The 19,367-nt window shown below is 37.0% G+C and overlaps 3 protein-coding genes across 3 annotated transcripts; all 3 read right to left on the reverse strand.

Annotated features, from left to right (window-relative positions):
- Window positions 1–701: 701 nt before the first annotated feature.
- LOC149379707 (sorting nexin 2B-like) lies at window positions 702–4,433 on the reverse strand. Its single transcript, XM_089603688.1, has 5 exons — window positions 3,675–4,433; window positions 3,077–3,286; window positions 2,726–2,986; window positions 2,205–2,291; window positions 702–1,187 (listed from the first exon to the last, which is right to left on the reverse strand). The coding sequence occupies exons 1-5, from the start codon at window positions 4,377–4,379 to the stop codon at window positions 1,107–1,109; spliced, it is 1,344 nt and encodes a 447-aa protein (XP_089459814.1). The 5' UTR covers window positions 4,380–4,433; the 3' UTR covers window positions 702–1,106.
- Window positions 4,434–4,895: 462 nt separating this feature from the next.
- Window positions 4,896–8,244, reverse strand: MRLK (meristematic receptor-like kinase). The gene is made up of 2 exons (XM_089603508.1): window positions 6,283–8,244; window positions 4,896–5,812 (listed from the first exon to the last, which is right to left on the reverse strand). The coding sequence occupies exons 1-2, from the start codon at window positions 7,847–7,849 to the stop codon at window positions 5,145–5,147; spliced, it is 2,235 nt and encodes a 744-aa protein (XP_089459634.1). The 5' UTR covers window positions 7,850–8,244; the 3' UTR covers window positions 4,896–5,144.
- A 6,764-nt stretch (window positions 8,245–15,008) lies between these two features.
- LOC149379709 (neuronal PAS domain protein) lies at window positions 15,009–19,033 on the reverse strand. Its single transcript, XM_089602371.1, has 3 exons — window positions 18,371–19,033; window positions 16,799–17,117; window positions 15,009–15,727 (listed from the first exon to the last, which is right to left on the reverse strand). The coding sequence occupies exons 1-3, from the start codon at window positions 18,909–18,911 to the stop codon at window positions 15,088–15,090; spliced, it is 1,500 nt and encodes a 499-aa protein (XP_089458497.1). The 5' UTR covers window positions 18,912–19,033; the 3' UTR covers window positions 15,009–15,087.
- Window positions 19,034–19,367: the final 334 nt, after the last annotated feature.

Genomic DNA, 19,367 nt, shown 5'->3' on the forward strand with positions numbered 1-19,367 from the left:
TTTCATTCTTAGTGTGCTCTCATGTTTGGGTCCTTTTCTTGAGTTTTCATTTTCATGGGTAGTTGTTGGTGGGTACGAACTTCTAAGTTTTGATTATTGTTTCAATTGTGACTAACCCATCGATTGATTTATTAGAAGGTTACACTCTAGGAAAAGACAGTTATTTTAAATTCTTGCAATTAGGAAAACGTGTATCTTGTAAACTCCATATTGAAAATTCTTTTAAGAAAAGGTCAACAAGTTACTGAATGAGCTGTTATCATCTTGGTTCTAAATGATGTTTACATTTCATTTGCATTAATTACAAGTAACTAACTGCTTGAATATTTTAACTACGTGGTAATTATTCAACACAAGAAAGAAAGACAAAACGGTAGAAAATTTCGTGCTGTAAATATAATCATTATTATTCATTTCGATATATATATATATATATATATATATATATTTTGTATGTAAAGTTTTGAATTTGGCCACCACTCCTGAGTTCAGTCTAGAATAAAGCTTGAAAAGTTGATTAATTAGCATCTTAATTCATTGCTAAATAAACTTTGCAATCCCAGATCATTTAAAGAATGTGATCTTCCTGCGACCACAAATTACAATAAACAAAGATGAATTCAGTCAATGGCTTAGGCTCAAACGTTGACTTTACTTTCCTATACTAGCCCGATTTTGTTTTAACTTGGTTAAGCATAACAGAAAAAAGAAGAACTAGCACTATATATAATGATTAGGGATTCATTAACACTCAACAAAATACAACGACAAAGAAATGTATTACATTGCTGTGCAAGCCCTACAATTAGATTTTGATGCGACAATTTACCTTCACGTGTGGTTTGGTCATCATTATTTTGATGATTTATACATGACATTTTTTTTTTTCATAACAAAGACGTGGATCCAGTGTGTTCACACGACTTCTTGGAAGAAGAAAGTTAGAAGTGATTCTATACTTTTTTTTAAGCTAAAAAGTGGAGATCAGCGCTAACACGTTGTCATAGGTTTGTATTAACAAGTTCGTCAGATTAGCATCAACAGGGTTTCCTCTACGATCTCCAGCGCCGGAGACTCTGAAAACAGAGATTCGGAGTTGTAATTTCTCAGCTCCAATCTCTGATGTGTCCACTGGTTTCATTTGCAAGTAACTCCCAAACGCTTGCCATCTTTTCTGCAAATACTGCCTGTAGTAAAATTCATGAGACTACCATATTTTTCCGGCAAGTAATGTTGAGCGAAATAAAATGCCACAAAGTATTAACCGTGCAAATAAATTTTTGGACCTCAATGAGACACAGGTTAATAACCCATATGGTCCCTGAATTTTCTAGCTCTTTGGTCTTTGGACCCTTTTTTATTTTTAAATTAAGCGAGTACACTGAACTTTCTAACTGGGAAAATTCGAGTCCCTAATCCCTCTCTTATTTCTTTTGTTATTAATATTTAGACTAACCTAAACCTTTAAATAACACTTTAATTTTATGCAATTAAGTCCTGATTACTTTTTTAGTACCCTGAATTATAGATTCCATTTCAATGGTTACTCATCCGCTATCTATCACAACCGGATCAGGTAAGTACAATTATGAATGGATAAAGGTTGTGGTGGTGTGTGTGTGTGTGTGTCTGTTTTATAGCCATTCCAAACCCAATTATCCTATATTTGGCCTAATGACAAAATTAGTTAGCTTAAATTATTTTCATATTAATTTTCCCATTCCTTACCAAATTTATCCGCTATTTAATGAAACACTATACCTGAAACCCTTCGTATACCTTATACAGAATACTGTAACCGGTACCCTCATGTTTATCCATTTATAATAATACTCCTTTACGACATTATTTGCTTATGCCAAATATTACCCGACCTAATTTGTAAGGGATATCGGGCAAGTACTAGGTACTGAGTAAAATGCTGTCCCTAATTCATGGATTTTTAATATTAATTAAATTGCTGCAATTTTTAATATTAATTAAATTGCTGCAATTTTTAATATTAATTAAATTGCTGCAATTTTTAATATTAATTAAATTGCTGCAATTTTTAATATTAATTAAATTGCTGCAATTTTTAATATTAAGTATAGGGGTAACCTCACTTTCAAAAGAAAAAAATAGAAAACTAAAGAGGGACTAAAAATAAGAAGGTTCAGGGACCACCATTCAGTTATTAACCCCATATATTAAGCAGAAGATACCTCATTGAGGACGAACCCTCGCAACATGCTCATGAAATCATTATGCCTCTCCCTGTCAAACCTATCAAGCTCCTTCCGATTGTTTCCCTGCATAATATATATAGCAGAGTCACTAAAGTTCCAAATTTGAAAACAAACACTATCGCATGGGAAAAATATTGTACATATAATTTTCGATGGTGAAATGGTTCGGTGAGATTATTTTTTTGAACGAGAGGATGGATGATGGCAAAAAATATCTAGCTGCCAGTGTAAAATACCATAATGTTGGATAATATCTAGGCCTAATTATCACGAGCAATACACACAAAAGTCACTTTACAAGCTAAATTGTAGACTGGAATAATACCGGTAATTGATTCACCGAAAGCAATTTACAGACCAGAAAGCGAAATACTTTCACCAAGTTAGCCACTAATAATCACCTCAAGCTGCTAAATCCTATCCTCTTCATTTATTACTGTTTGCAGTCACTGAAAAGCGATGGACGAAAAGAAAATAAACAGAAAGAAATTCCTTACTTTGATTTCTTCGTACTCTTTAATTGCACAAATTTTAGCATTCTCGGTAAGCCTTAGAGTTTCCCTTAACTCATCTATCTTGCGCATCCTTGATCTGTCTCCGCCGAATATTTTGGAAGACGCGGCCTCAAGCTTCTCAATCTTAGACTTTAAGGAACTCGACTCCGACGACAAGCTCTGAACTGTGAGTAAAGCACTTGAGCGATCAGAGAAAGCATTGCTGGCGGCTAAAACTGCTCCGAGATAATCGTGGAGTATATCCTGCACCACATCCAAGACGTTGATCTAGTTAAATACATACACTGACTCATAAACACGTTAAGATTTCAAGAAAAACACAAATCTTGGTACCAAATGTTTGACCGTTTGCTTATTCAATTCCTGGTAAGATCTCCCCGATTTGGCCGCACAAGTCGCCACCTTTTTCATATCTGAAGCTCTTTCTCTTTGTGAATCCAACACGGCCTCGTCAGCCTCGAACACAGATAGTTTCATGAACGCTAATCCCAAATCGTTCATCGTCTCTCCCATATCTTGTTGGGCTTTTACTAGGGACTCAGCCTAAAAAAAGCCACAAAGACTAACATCAATGTCATTTAAATGTTTCCATTATTACAAATAGAGTGATCACTTCAATGTTTAAATCATTACAAGAAATTGTACTGTGATGATAATTAGGTATTTTCTTAAATAGTAAAAAAAAAAAAAAAGAAGCTTGGGTATTATTGTGAGTGTAGTACGTTGCTAATTTTCTTTCTATTTTCCCATCTTTAACATCAAACATTTCCATATGAACTAAAACAAGAACACCAATCTATTTTCCTAATTTGTAACTACAAATTTAAAAGTCACCAAATCAATACCAACAGCTGCGTCAAAAACCCTCTTTACTCACTCTGTTTCATTGAAATAAAATACTGCACTTCTAGTAAAAGATCAAGGCACAAACCTGTTGAGACGTATTGCAAAGGCGATTCTCAAACTCCGACAGCCATTCCTTCCTCTCCAAGAAACCCTTGTCTCCCTCAACAACCAGAGGCTTCACTCTCCCCCAATCATTCGCCACAAACTGCCTCATCTCCTTCAACGCCTTCACCAACTCCCTCCTCCCTCCTCTCCCCTCCTTCGCCGCCGCAGATTCTCCGACCTCTGCGCCCAAAAAAGCTCTAAGCTCGTCGCTCCGGCGGATCGCCGGGTGCGACGCCAGGCGGTTCAGGTACTTCTCGAGCTCCGACCTCCGTCGCTCCAAGAAATCCAAAGACTGAACCGAAATCCCCTTCTCCGGCCTCACCGGAACGAAAAAGCCTCTCAACTTCTCCGACAGCAGCTCCGACAGAGCCACCACGTCCTTGAATCGCCGTCGGACGCAGAACTCGGAACCTCCAAACTCGACGACGTCTGTGCTCGTCGTGATCAGGTAAGTGAAGAAAGCGGTTCGGCCGGTCTGGTCATGCTCTTGCCGGGGCTCGGAGACCCATACTCTTACGAAATCGGAGGGGTTAGGGTTTCGATGAAGACTCGATGAGTCGGAAGAGAACGGAGGAGGATCGGCGATCGGCGGAGGTGGTTCGTGGAGAGGGAGGGATTCCATTTCGTCCGGGGATTCGATGAGATCGGAAGCTCCTCCGTCGCCATGGCTATTGTACTTTATCATTCTATTTCGATTTAGGAATATTATGGATAGTGAGAATAAAAATCACTTTTTTTTTTTTTTTTTTACTTTCTTAATTTTAATTTAACCTCGATTATGTTATGCCACTTTTTCTCTTTGTTTTGTGTCTCTTTGTTCGTTCTCTCCGTATGATCATTCCTTAACACCAACCTAAATAAAATAACACGTCACGGAAATAGGATAATGAAGCATAGAAATTCAACTCAAAAGTAAAATTTAGAATATTTAAAAATTAAAACCATTGTGATAAATATGGGCTTTGGGGTAGAGAATGCATTTTCATTTCCATGAAAATTTGGAGTTTGACTGAAAAAAAAATTATTTTATTCATTTCAATATTGATAGGAATTTTATTGAGTTTGGAATAAAATTTTTAAATATACCGTGAGTTTTGGGAAAATATATAAATTGTGCTTTGATGTAACCATAAATATCAAATTGGTAATTTGACCATCATCATCATCATTATAATTTGGGTGTTCCTTTCTGTGACAGATATTCCAACAAAAAGAACAACTCAGCTATTATTATTCAATTACATTAATTGAACAAGTCCCACCCTAACTTTCTCATGGATTGAGAACGACGACAACAAAACAAAAACGACAGCCACTCAGTGGAAAAGCTACTTAAGAAAAAGAAAAGAAAAAAAAAACTGACTATATTTACATTTTACACCATAAAACAAACCAAAATCAATATCAAAAGAAAGAAGAATGAAAGAATTCATCAAAACTAACTACCTAGTCACTGATGATTACTAGTGGAAGGAATTCCAGTACCATGATCATGATCATCATCCTCATCATCAAAATCGTCATCATCGCCGGAGGTCACGGCGGCAAGGGAATCCGGCGGCCGAATCTCCTCCAGCTGGCGGAGGAGCTGAGGCAAATCCGGCCGGGCCGACGGAGACGGGTCAACACAATGAAGAGCAAGCTTCAAAGTGTTCAAAAGCTCGTCCCCGATCATCGGAGCGTCTCTCATGAGCTCGACATCAAACACCTCGTTGGTCCACTCCTCTTTTACGATCGACGCGACCCACTGCGGGAGATCGGTCCCTCCCTCGGCCTGATCCCCCGGGGGCTTCCCCGTGAGAAGCTCCAGGATCACCACACCGAGGCTGTACACGTCGCTCTTGAACGTCGCTTTCTTGAGCTTGGAAAGCTCGGGGGCACGGTACCCGAGGGCCGCCGAGGCCGCGATCACGTTCGAGGCCGCCGCGGCGGTGACGAGGCGGGAGAGCCCAAAATCGGCCACCCTCGGGGTTGCTTGCGAGTCAAGCAAGATGTTGCTGGACGTTAGGTTTCCGTGGATCACGTTCTCGTGGGATTGGAGGTATAGAAGGCCGCGGGCCGTGCCTTGGGCTATTCTCATCCGGGTTGGCCAGTCTATCGGGCTATTCGGTCCCCGAGCTGTTCGAAAAAGAAAAAGAAAAAAAGCCGGGAACATGTCAAAAAATTTATTGACGAGAAGAAACAAGAATTAGTGCCCGGAAAGTTTGGTAGTAGCAAAAAAATCACAAGATAACTCGGACATCAATAACCCTATGGTTGGATAATAAGAAAAATAACAGGTTATTCATTATCAATCGCTTTGATCTTTATAAAAATTAATGGTGAAATTGATGCTACAGTCTTTTAAGTCCCTAAGTTATATTATAGTGGATACAATTTTTCCCTTTTGAGTTATGAAACTAAAATTGATCCCTATAACTGTAATTTAAGTAGGTTTTCAAAAACAAAAAAAAAACAACTTTAGTAAGCATATGGAAAAGGAAAATAAAATGGTTATTTTATAAAAAAAAGTATGGACATATATTATTATCCAATTAAACAAAAAGATTTTAAAATAAATAAATGAAAAGAGATTTATATTAGGGTACCGTGGAGAAAGGAAGAGAGGCTTCCACGTGGCATGTAGTCAAAGACAAGAAGCTTCTCTCCTTTAGGGCCGGTGTAGTAAGCCCTCATCGCCAGGAGATTCGGATGCCTGATTCTGCCGAGAACGTTGACCTCCGTCTCGAACTCCTTTTGACCTTTCGTGATCTTCTCTCTCAGCCGCTTCACCGCCACTTGGTGACCGTCCTCCAATGTCGCCTTGTACACAGTCCCGAACGTGCTCTTCCCCATTATCTCCGCCGTCGCACACAGCAGATCGTCCGCCGTGAACACCGCCGCTCCGTCGAAGTGCACCAGCTTCCCTCCGGCCTCTCCTCCGGATGCCTCAGCTCCGGCCGCCGGAATTCCCTTCTCCGCTCGCCCGCCGTCCCTCCTCGCCGTCGTCGTCGTCGTCGAGTCCCTCTTTCTTCTTCTCAGAAGACAGATCAGCAGAACGCAGCAAATTATGAGCAGAATCACGAGGAGAGAACCGGCTGCGATGAGGATCGCGTCTTTGGTGCTGAGTCTGTGACGGTGACGACGGTGGCGGTGACCGGAGATTTCCGGCCCCGGAGCTTCGGAGCCTTGCGAAGGTATCTGCGTGGATGTGCAGGGTTTCGATTCGCCGACGAAGCCGCACAGCTCGACGTTTCCGATGAACGAGCTAGGGTTGAATTTTCGGGAAAGAGGAATCGGAACCGAGCCGGAGAGATTGTTGTACGAGACGTTGAAGAGCCTGAGATTCGGTAACTCTCCGATGGAATCAGGAATCTCTCTGCTCAGCTTGTTGTGCGAGAGATCGAGAAACGTGAGCGCGGAAATTCCACCGATGGATTTGGGGATTTGACCGGTCAATCTGTTTCCTCTGAGGTTGAGGACAGAAAGGTTTCTCAACCTCCCAATCTCTTGGGAGATAGAGCCGGAGAGAGAGTTGTGGTCAAGAGCAAGGAAGGTCAACGACTCGGACTTCAAAAGACTCTCCGGAATCGAACCAGAGAGCGAGTTGTGACTCACATTAACCCTCAGAAGCCTAGTGGAATTGGCGAGAGCGTTAGGGATAGAGCCAGTGAGAGAGTTGTTACCCAAATCCAGAGTCTGAAGAAAAGGACTGAGACCCAGCGAAGAAGGAATCAACCCCGAGAGGCGATTGTTGAACAATTGAAGGCCTCTGAGGCTGGGAAGGAGACCCAAAGAGTAAGGGATCGGACCTTCGAGGTCGTTGTTGTGTAGGCTCAGCTTTCTCAGGGCTTGAAGTTGACCGATCTTCTCGGAGACTCGACCGCCGAGGCCTTTCCATGGGAGCTGTATGACGATAACCTGTCCCTGCGCGCACTTGATCCCGGCCCACCCGCCCGAGCACGCTCCGAACCCCGAATCGTTCCAGCTCCTCAGAACTCCTCTCGGGTCGTCGAGCTCATGCTTGAAAGCTTGGAGGGCTTGGAAATCGGCCGCGGTGACGATCACGCCGTCCCAATCTTGCCCCGAAGCCGGCTCAGACGCCCAAATGACGATCACCGCCATGGAAAACCAGAAGGAGATCTTCCTTTTCCACTCCCATGTTGTTCTTCTCATGTTGGTTACGTTTTAATTTTGGTTTTTTTTGGATAGAAGTAGTAGTCACTAGAGTGATACTACTTAGTTACTCCTTTGAAAGCGGAAGGAATGAGAAAAATGGGGCTACACAATTGGGAAGAATGTTTAAGTACTGATGAGGTGTGTGAATGAGAGAGCTTTAGAAAGGTGGGGTTTCCTGTGACTGCGAAGTGGCACGTGAGGTGTTTCTAGAGAGAGAGAGAATCTTGTATTGGGAGAGAGAAACTGTCTGGTGGTGACTCATTAAGGTGCCAGGGCTGCTGATTTTTCCCCACAGACCCTAACGGCTAGTTTTCTATATAATATAATGAAATCTAGCTCTATGTATGTTTATATTTGCTCTTCTCTGGGTACTACATTATATCGGAAATTTTTTAATTTGACCCTCTCGAATCTAATGTTTTTATTTTATTTTGTTAGTGCAACGATCTAATGGTTATGTCTGTGCTGTTGGGGTTGAATCCCGAGTTCGTTTTATTGCTTCAACCGCTCCTCTCAAGTCTCAACGGCTATTTTTTGCACTGGGTCCCACATAGCAGAAGAAAGAAGAAACTACAAATGCGTACGGGCTTCAGGTGAAGATTGGAAATACCATATTACCCCTATCCTCTCAAATCTCGTCAGGGGTGTTTTCGTAAATGTGCATGATAAAAAGTGAAGTATGATTATTTGGAAGAGCCTTTGTTGGATATAGAAAAACTTTGAGTTTGATTTGACACCGTTGGAACTTGGACAACAGATAAATTGAAGAAATTGGGAAGTGATTCAAAGAGGAACTTTTCGATCAGGATAAGCTTTTGAGTTGGAAATTCCATATTGGCAAATGAATAATGGTCTGAAGATCGGAGTTAAGAGAAATGGTCATAATCGTCATCATTTTTGTGGTCCAGTTAAAGTTGATGGAAGTTGTGCCTTTTGGTTCCTTTTGAATTGATTGTATAGTTGGTGAAAGCATTTAGGACGTGTTAAGTTTCCTTCGATGATTGCATATTTTATTTCATTACTATTAATTTCAGCTGCAAGCTTTTTTTGGTGGACAACAAAATTTTTAATCGAGTTTCAATTGTAGCTATTGAAATCAAAGCAATTAGACTCGCTGAGGCAGCGCCATTCGCAATGGTGTTCTTTGGGCAAGTGACTTGAATTGGAGGAAGAAAGTGCGTATACAATCAAATTGTTTTAGAAATCTTGTACTAATCGGTTATAGGTAGGAGTGCGGTTGGTGGTTGAAGAGATCCTAGAGGATATAGTGCTTTTATTTATTATATTAAGTATGTTATGCCTCTTAATAGTATTTTTCTTATGATTTAGTCTAGATAAGTTTATTGTGGTTTTAGCTAGCTAACTGAGTTTCTTTCTTGACAATATGCGTTGTTCCACTGAGGTTCTTTTCGAACTTGAGGAGGTGGTCCTGTTTGTGGAGGCTGATATTATTTTTTTCGGTGTGATGCTTAGGTGATTGTTTTATTTTTGTCACCTTGTGTTCATAGGAGTTTATGAATTTATCTCATGTTACGAGATAGGGATACGCTTCGACAAATCCCAAGTAAGTTTGGTCATGCGTTTATGTCACGGTGGTCCTCATGCGACAACTTTTTTGGCTGATTTAATCAGTTTAGTTTTTGTGGTTTTCTATTTCGATGTATTTTGTTCATGAGTATCATTTTGTTTTGAATGGAGCTTCTGTGATTAAAAAAATAGATTATTTAAGAGTGATCAAGAATGGAGCTTTTGTTTTGGGAACTATTCTTTAAAGGAAATTACTTTTTATTTCATTGTGTTTTGATGTTTTGGAGTTTTTAACATTCCGAGATCTTGAATTGATGTAGCCCACACCACTTCAAGCTCTTTAGAGTATAATCTACATGTGTCGGAGGGGTCTTGTTGAAAAGACCTTTTGGTTTCGGATCAATAAAAATATTCTCTAATTGTCAAATAAAAATTTATATTAATCTTTGAAATTATGAAACACGTTAAAACACAGTCATTCAACTATTGGTTATGATAAGTAGTTGAACAACTTATTGTTTAAGCATGATCATATAAACAAACAATCAAACAAGCAGAAAATAATAAATGACACAGAGATTTGCGAACCATATATGTTCAGTGATAAAGCACTTAGTCAATGATACTTATACGTCCAGCGGTGAAAAACAATCCAATAATAACCATTCAAATATACAAATACTCACGTTTGTAAACTCCCTCCCAAATTGCCGTCTCCTTCATTCTCTGATGAATTGGAATTTAAGTTCCTCTTAGATCATCCCTCTATTTTCCATACAATTCTCTCTCGGAGATTGACTTAGCAAATCAATGCAAACACACGCACTCACAAACTCTATACAAATAAAGTACTACAATAGCAAGCAATTACTTGAACCAGTTGTTAATGAAGATCTCCATGGCAAATGAAGACTATCTCAAGAATAATTCGACGCGAATCAACCAAACAGAAAAGTGGCAAACCTAGGTTTGAAACAAAATCTTCCGCGAATTTGCATAACGAAAAACCAAATCTGACCATATCTATCTATCCATAAATCTTGCAACTAAAGACATAATATTTTTAGATATTGATTCTTGCGGGAGGACAAGTGACTTAAGTAACCCGAAGTCTTGAACAGCTTGTTGCATAATGTCTTGAACAACTTTACAATTCTTTTTCGAACATAAAACCATGTCACTGAGAATCCAACAATTTTAATCATAAATTTATAATTTCTTTACAAAATATAAACTTCCAAAAGCAAATAGCACAGGAGAAAATGAGAAGTATTGACTGAAAATAATAGTTTGAAATTGGCCACGGTGTAATTTTGGATGAGAACATGCTACTTAGTAGCATTATCAGCGCATTGCTACAATATTCAACCCTAAACCACGAAATTAGAAGGCTAAGAACTTCCCTAAACTTCAATCATGGTCCACATCATCATGAGCCTTCGAGATGAGCATGATATTAATTTAATCTCCAACCAAATTGGTACGTAGATCACACAAATTTGTTGAGGAACACGGTGAATAAACTCTTAAATGAATCATAACAAAATCATGTTGATAATAAAATGGTGGATTATTATTTATGGACCTTCATTTCAATTTATAGTCTAGAAGTCCAAATATAAGAGCTAATAAAGATCTATATATTCTTAAATACAAGTACTCCTATCCTTATTTTCTTCTAGTTCTCTTTGACTTGTGTGGATTGCGCCTGAAACAAAATGATATTTTGGCCAACAAAAAGTTCTGCAATGAGTCCAATAATTTTGGAACAAAAAACATAATCAGAATAACATTAATGAAATAAGATATTTTAACTAAGAAAAATATCTCTCATGTTTGCACTATTTTGATGCGCCTAAGATAAAACTTCTTAATTTATTTAAACGATGATAGCGTATAAAATCTAGCAAAATATATTGTTACAATTATAATTATATATGGGCAGGCTAGCTATCTAGCCCATATTAGATTCCATCGCTTACCTGAACATGTCGTCGACTATCTCCTCGACGACTCCAAGCCGTTTCTCCTTCCCGTCTCTGTCGTCGACAACAACGCTCTTCCCAACAGAGTCCGTAACTCCGACGTAGATAACGATTGTCAGCTCTCTGATGGCTCTGACGACGACGGACCAAAACTGCCATCGTTCTCGGAGCTCGAGCTTGCTGTGAAAGCCTCGGTCGAGGCTCTCGGCTGCGCGACATTTCTGAAGCTGAACTGGAGCGCGCCGAAGGACGCGGCGTGGATCGGAAATTTCCGGTGCACCTCGCTCAGCGAGATCGCTCCCCTCCCCGATCGTTGGACTCGGTCGTCCACGATCTCTGCCACGCGTACGATTCCTGCTCTGGCGACGAAGACATCGAATCTCTGCCGTGGCCACGGTTGTATTAAATGTAGGAGAGATTAATTTGGGGAAAAGGGGCAATTTCGGCAACTCAAATTAATATTGGCATTTTCGTAAATACGTTGATGGGTAGGTTATTATTTTAAAGGGTAATTTAGCAAAATAGCCAACTCAAACCTTAGAAATTACTAAATAGCCAAAGTTTTGTAAATATTAAGTAAATAGCCAGCAGAAATTAACTACCCGTCCAAGATTACTAAAATACCCAAAAAAAAAAAATTCATGCCCATTCGCCCATTTAATGATGAAAAAAATCAGGAAATTTCTATTCCCGAGATTCTAGGTTATTAAACCTCTTCATTAACCGCTGGACCATTTACTCGGTCAAAAAAAAAAAAAAAAAAAGCTCTCAAAGAAAAAGAAAAATCTTTGTCTCTCCTCCGACGAAATCCAGTCCACCATCGTCGACCTCCGATTTCGGCGGTAGCGACTCTCTCAGGTATGGATTTGTAGATGTTCTTGATAGTTTTACAAGTATTTACTAATTTCAGAGAAAGAATTACACAAAAAGTGGAAAGATAACCTGGATTTTTTATTCGATTTCTGAAAACATTTATATTGTGTTAATCATCTTCCTCGTCGATAAAGATTCATGTATTGTAAATGGATGTTAATATTCGTATATAGCTTATTCATAATCCAAAAAAAATTTTCCATATACCCTAGAAATTTCGGACGAGATTTGGTGGTTCAGGTTGTAAATGGCCTGATGTGTGTTTGTATATTTACATATATTTACTGCATAATATGTCTAGTTCTGAATTTGTTATAATTAACTAAATTGGAATATTAACACGTATTTACTGTAAAACATGGTTAATAGGGCTTAACCACGATGACAAGAATGAAAATAGCTGCCGTCAGATATAGAAGCTCATAATAACGCCGTCTACCGAAAACAGTTTGTAAATCATTTTGATTACATTCTGTATTTACACCACCTGACAATGAGTTATGATTTTCCAGCTATTGACGTTCAAAAAGCTTCACTGCAACATAACAGCGACAGTAAATATACGTAAATACAAAAGTAATTTTATGTAAACCAGTGCGAGAATAGACTAAAATTAAAAAAAAATGAGAAAAATACACTACCTGATTCATTCAGAGAAAACCCGGCCATCTTGAGGATCAGTGATATGTTCAGACCTGTGAATGATTTTCGGCCATTAAATTAAAAAGTTAAGAAATAATTAGAACAATAAACAAAGGAATAAAGAAAAAATATATAAAGAAACCATTCAACAAATAGTCAGCCACGTTTAAATAGTTGCTACAAATAAGGAACTTTTTGAAATTCCCTCATATAAACCTTTCGAAAATACAAAACAATTCAAAATTCAAAAATTTCAGAATTTAAAATTTTAAAAGAGCAAGGTTCGGTATAGAAAAAACATGTAATTGAGCCACGTCATCCGAGTTGTTATTTATTTAATATTTACAAAACATTGGCTATTTAGCAATTTTTAAGGTTTGAGTTGGCTATTTTGCTAATTTTTTATATTTTAAATCACTTTAAAAGACTAGTTATTAACAAATTTCATTATATATTCAGTGATAATAATATGAAATTTGAAATCTAAATAACTAATATTTGGATGATCCATTTAACAAAATATACTTTGTATAATTAGAGAATAAATTCTTATGTATTTTAATACTTTTCATGACTAATTAATGAAATTCTAATTTGCCTTTTTCAATTAAGATTTTATTACGACATCACTTCCTTCAAACAAAATGAAATAGAAATATTTTCCCGCTCAATTCACTCTCATCTCCAATCCTCTGTCTCAACTATCAATCGAGTATCAAATCGAGTTAGATTCTCAAAATATCTGAATATTTTTTTAATAGCGGTAGGTATTTATATGTAGGTATATTGAAAATTCTATTCATATGCAAACAATGTGGGACGATATATAATTTCCAATTCTTCCACACTAGATTTATTATTCACGAAGGTTAGATAGAAATCTAATTCTTAAAGTGTACTAAATTTAATAATCACGTTTTTATAAATTAAATAAATGTATATTCTCTCTCGTTGTATAGTCTAAAAAATCATTACTCGTGATCTAGATTCTAGACCTTTGTTTTAATTAAACTTAGTACCTAGATGAATATCTCGAGCAGATGATTATTTTAACATCGGTGAATATCTATTTTTAATCGTATTATATTTTAAATTAACCGTAGCTAATTAAAAGTGAACTATACGTACCAATTTTTAAAGAAAATAAAAATATATATTCAATTAATTTTATAGCTTGTGTCAAAGATCCTCAAATTAGGCGTTTATACTACTTTATTATTATTTCCAAACAATGCTAGCTCGCCCGGTTCCACTACACTCTATTGGTCAGGTACGAAACCTAACCATTTATTTTGAGCTTATACTTTAGACTATTGAAAGTCTCTAAAATTCAGTGGTAACAACAAAAAAAAAAAAAGTTTGAATGATAAAAGCGCTGTATAATATAAATCCACGTTATCACACTCCAAATTATTCATACAGCTTCTCAGGAGAAAATCGCCAATAGGATTGCAAATGACTTTTGTTAGCGTGTGAGTATATATCTGTGCGGCTATGAATCCATTTTCTAATAAATCCTCACTTTCGTGCTGGTGGACCCTTATCTTTGCAATATGACTGATATTGGGTTGCAAAATAACACTTTAATGTTTAAAATGCGATGGTAAGCCAATCATTTTAGTTTAGATGCCGACGATCAATGAGAATGCTGATGAAAATCTTATGACTGATTATAAAATTTTAATAGAATTTTCGAAATATATCTTGATTTTCTTATGGAAATCTTGTCATTTCAAAAAACATATAAATAAAAAAATATCGGAATGTCCAAGGTTTTCCCCGGCAGTTCTATGAATTTTATTATTATTTGCAATCAATAATGTAATGAAATGACTTATATTAGGTCGCTAGTATATAGACAATGTAAGTGGTTGGAAAACAAGGATTGGTTTTTTAGCAAATCTTTCACAATCAAGAGACGGGGATAAATAGTTCTTTACCCTTGCGAAGGTGGAGCGACAGAAATTTTGAGAATTCAAGAATCACGGGGAGTCATTTTTGACTGAAAATCGAGTTTTGAATTAATTTTAAATCGGAAAATCTTCAAACAATGGCGATTTTTGAAACTTTTGAAATAGTGTATAAAACCGGTAGCGAATAAGAAGAGAATAAACAACATAGTCCGTACGTGACAAATTGAGCTCGTAATTAAATTATACCAACACAATAACAATATAGCATCACACAACACACTCATACATTAATCAATCAAGAAATGACAAGGCTAAGAACTTCCCTAAACTCCAACCTCCGAGTCTCGGTATAAAAAGTCTTGTACTTATTAGGCCAATAAGTCAACCAAACCCAACCCTTGATCTCCCACTCCATAGTCTTCCCAACCGCGGCCTTATCGACCTTCCAAAGCACGCTCTCGCCGTACTCGTCTCCGGCGAAAACCACGCCGCCTTGCCTGGTGAAAGGGCGGTGAGCGCTCGAGTATCGGTTCTTGAACCAAGCCCTGGGGTTCATCATCGCCAGCCTGGACGGCCTCGACCCGAACACCTCTCGGCCGTCCACGCTGTCGTGGAGGAACCAGCTCAGTCTCGCGCTGTAGCCTTGTACAGACTCCTCGAACTTCCATGGCCTCAGGCTCGTCGTTATCGTCTCTCCCGCTGAAACCCTAATTGCGGGGTAAGGGTTCGGAGGCTCGAACCCGGCTTCTATGGACTTTTCGACTCCGATTTCTATAGTGGGATTCTCCGAGGATTTGCTTACGGACACGCTTAGGACGTGGGTTTGCACGGTGGGTGTGAGTTGGACGGAGATTCTCGACGGGAAGTGCTTTTCCGATGACCCCACGCCTCGTTCGGAAAGTAGATTCTCGTTCACGAGCTTGACCACGTCACATCTGCATGTTGGGACCAAGGGAATATGGTGATGGAAAGTTTAAGATATTGTAGAATATATATGGCTTTATTTTGTTAGGCAGGCATAGATTCTTCTCAATTTGGTTCTCTGCCGGAACGAAAAAAAGGATAAAAGAAAAAGTAAATCCTAGCTAGCTTAGATATTAAAATGATCAACGCTCCAATAGATAGCAATGAATATTTATAGTTTTGCTTGTAGTTTTGACATTTTTTCCCTCCTTTTACCTTAACGAATTTTTTTAACTTATCTAGACGTTTTAGTTGACGTTTTCAACGACAAACTTACGACTTTAATGTGTTTTCTTAGTATTATCACTAAATATTTCATTAAATATATTTAAAAAATATTTTTTAAAGTTTTTATTTGTATTTTTTTCTTTTTAATTATATTAAATAGGAGTGACTTTTCTAAGTAGCCATAATAAAAGTAAAAATATAAGGAATAAACATGTTAAGATATAAAAATTCAAGAGATTATGTAAAAAAAAAAACAGAAAAAAAAGATGAAATCAAGAGGTAATGTGCAAGTTGAAAGAAAGCCAAAAAGCCCTTAAAGTACAAAGTAGTCACATTATATATATTTTGGAAAAAGATGAAAAAATATAAAGTACGTTTAATATATTGCATGTATGCTGATATCCAATCAAACAATCCACTACTAGTTGATTGGCTTATATTATTTTGAGTTATTTGAAATCTCCATATATAATAACAGCTAAGATAGTTAATTAACATACGTAATTATAGAAACGCTGTGAGGCTAAATTAGTAATTTAAAAAGAGGAAAACATTATTCATAAAATGTAAAGTTTGATTTGATAGACGGACTGGTAAATCTCTCTCCTTCCGGTCAACTGCTTGAAGAAGAAAAAAAATTAATCTCCAATTTTAAGTTAAATAATTGACACTTTCCCTAAACCTAATAATGCCAATACGTGATAAGTGTAAATTACATTTTAAAAATTTAATAAAATTCTTTTTTTTTTTACTGCAGTACTGTATTAAGGAACTGCAAAAAAATAAATAAATAAATACAAATTATATATATATACCTTATGTTGTCCGTGTTGACCATGACACCGACCCACATCTCCTGAGGCACAATCTTATAGTTAAACTGAATAACGCCCTGAAGCTGGTGGTAATCGAGAGAGAATCTGAGCCGTTGATCTTCGGCCTTGGAATCGGAGGTCATGGTGATGAGCGGACAGTAGAGCTGCACCTTCCACATCCCCACCGTAGACACGGCGTACGAGAACAGCGGCGACGGCGTTCCCAAAGCACACGGCCGCCGATGAAACCGCAGCTCCACGATCCAGTTCGTCACCGCCAAGTTCACCGACCTCATCCACCGCTCCTCCAAGTTTGACCCTGACAACATTGCGTTGACTTTTACGAATATTGACTCATACAATTAATTAGAGCTAGATGGTAAGTTTGAAGTAAAATTTTTATAAAAAAATGTAAATTTAAACGAAAATCAAAGTTAATATTGTATTTTTTTCATGTATATAAGGCAAGAAAAAAATTGATGATGGATTTTCATTTTCTGTTTAAAATATAATCTCATTTTAGTTATACATTTTTTTTTCTTATATTAGTATTTAGGGAAAATGACATATATATATCATATGTTTAAATTAAATATCGAATTTAACTTTTAGTTTTAAAAAATACCGAATTTATATCCTATGTTTAATAAAAATGATCAAATTGTATCCCAAAATAGATAATTGTGTCAAAATATTCTTTTTATTGACTTTTTATTAATGTTAACTCTGATATTTATATGTGAATCTTATTTTACATTTATTCATTCACTCTTTAATTATAGTCATATATGTAATTTATTGTTAAAAAACAACGATATCTGAAATTTGAAATATCGTGGGGAATACATACAGAGAAAATGATAAAAATCAACATTTGAAAATCATCAAAATCATTGATTCGAACGTGAAATACAAGAATCAAACTCGCGGTTTGTGAGGTATGAATTTTTTATTACTCTATTTTGATTTAGTTCGATTACAAAATTGAGAGTTGGAGATTGATTTTTATTTTTATTTTTAAATAAATTACATGTGAAATTATAAGACGTGAATGAATAAGTGTAAAATATGATTCACATATAAATATCATTATTAACATTAATGAAAAGTTAATAAAAAAATATGATTTATAACGCAGTTATCTATTTTAATTTATAATTTCATCATTTTAATTAAACAAGAACTACAAATTTGACATTTTTTAAAATAAAAAGTTAAACTCAGACGTTTCATTTTGATATATATATATATATATATATATATATATATATCATTTTCCTTAGTATATACTCTTAAAATTTTCCTAAATTCAAAACATGCGAAAAAAAATACAAAGATTCTATTTTTTTTTTTTTTTATGTATAATTTTTTCAGATCAAAACAATAGAATTCACAAATTCTAATGGAAGGATAACTAACTAACTACAATCATATAATTAACAACTCTTAAACAGTAGAAAATTCTAAGTGGCTAATATACTCCTTCAAGCTTAAGCATGGTTTACCATGTTAAGCTTGAAAGATAAAGAGACAAGAAACGAGGGACACTAATTAGCAGTTTGGTGAACGTACCGATCATCTTCATCAGCATCTTTGTGGCTTTCCTCGTCCGACAGTCGACGAGGCTGTTCTTCACCACATCGAGACCCTCTCGCCGGAGCTCTGATGGAGCCTCGTAGATGCACACGAGGAAGAGCAGAGTCACGAACGCCATGTCGAACGTCTCTCCGACGGCCTCGGAGCTCTCGATCCTCAGGAACGAGAAAGAGTTGTTGTCGCTGCTGTTCGAGCCGTAGCGAAGGACGTCTTCGATGAAGTTCAGGAGGAGAGAGAGTAGGGCTTGTTGGTCTCTCAGTGACTTGTAATTAGGGTTTGTCGGCTTCGAGGTCCAGAGAGAGATCGGAACGCTGAAATTCGCGACTATGGAGAGACGAACGGTGTTGATCAAGTTGTTATTGTTGTTGGTTTTCGATATTGTGAGGTTGAGAGAGGGCAATTGAGACGGTGAAGACGAAGAGCAGAGAGATATGGAATAATTACTTGTTTTCCATTGATGAATTGGTGGGAGGTTTTGGATCCATGATAATATGCTAGGAATAGTACGAGAAGCCATTATTTTAGTAAAACAATAAATAAAAATGTGGGATTCTTTTGATCAGTTTTTTTGGTTTACCTCTCTTACTTTGCTAGCTATATATAGTGCAAGCGTCAGATCAACATGTAGTGTGTATATATATAATAGAGCAACATTTATTTAAAAAATATTAAGATAGGTTTAGACATTCGTTTTCTACGTAATTGTATTAATTAATGAAATCCTTTTCACCAATCAAAAAGAAGCACATGATTCGTTGGCTAATTAAAAACGAAAGCTAGTAGTACATTGCACAAAGCATATTAATATAAAATCAGAGAAGTTATTTTTTTTAAAGGAGGGAGAATTGTGAAGGACAAGGATTCGTTCTAACCCTATTATATCTTATCTATATGCATGTGGTAATAAATATGCTCTATAGATAGCGATCGGTGAGTTACGTTTGACCAGCATCGAGACCAAGGTATCTTCAGA

The sequence above is a fragment of the Urtica dioica genome, chromosome 12 (genome assembly GCF_054948205.1).
Source record: "Urtica dioica subsp. dioica isolate 48M chromosome 12, U.dioica_male_clone48M_v1_H2, whole genome shotgun sequence".
Lineage (NCBI taxonomy): Eukaryota > Viridiplantae > Streptophyta > Magnoliopsida > Rosales > Urticaceae > Urtica > Urtica dioica.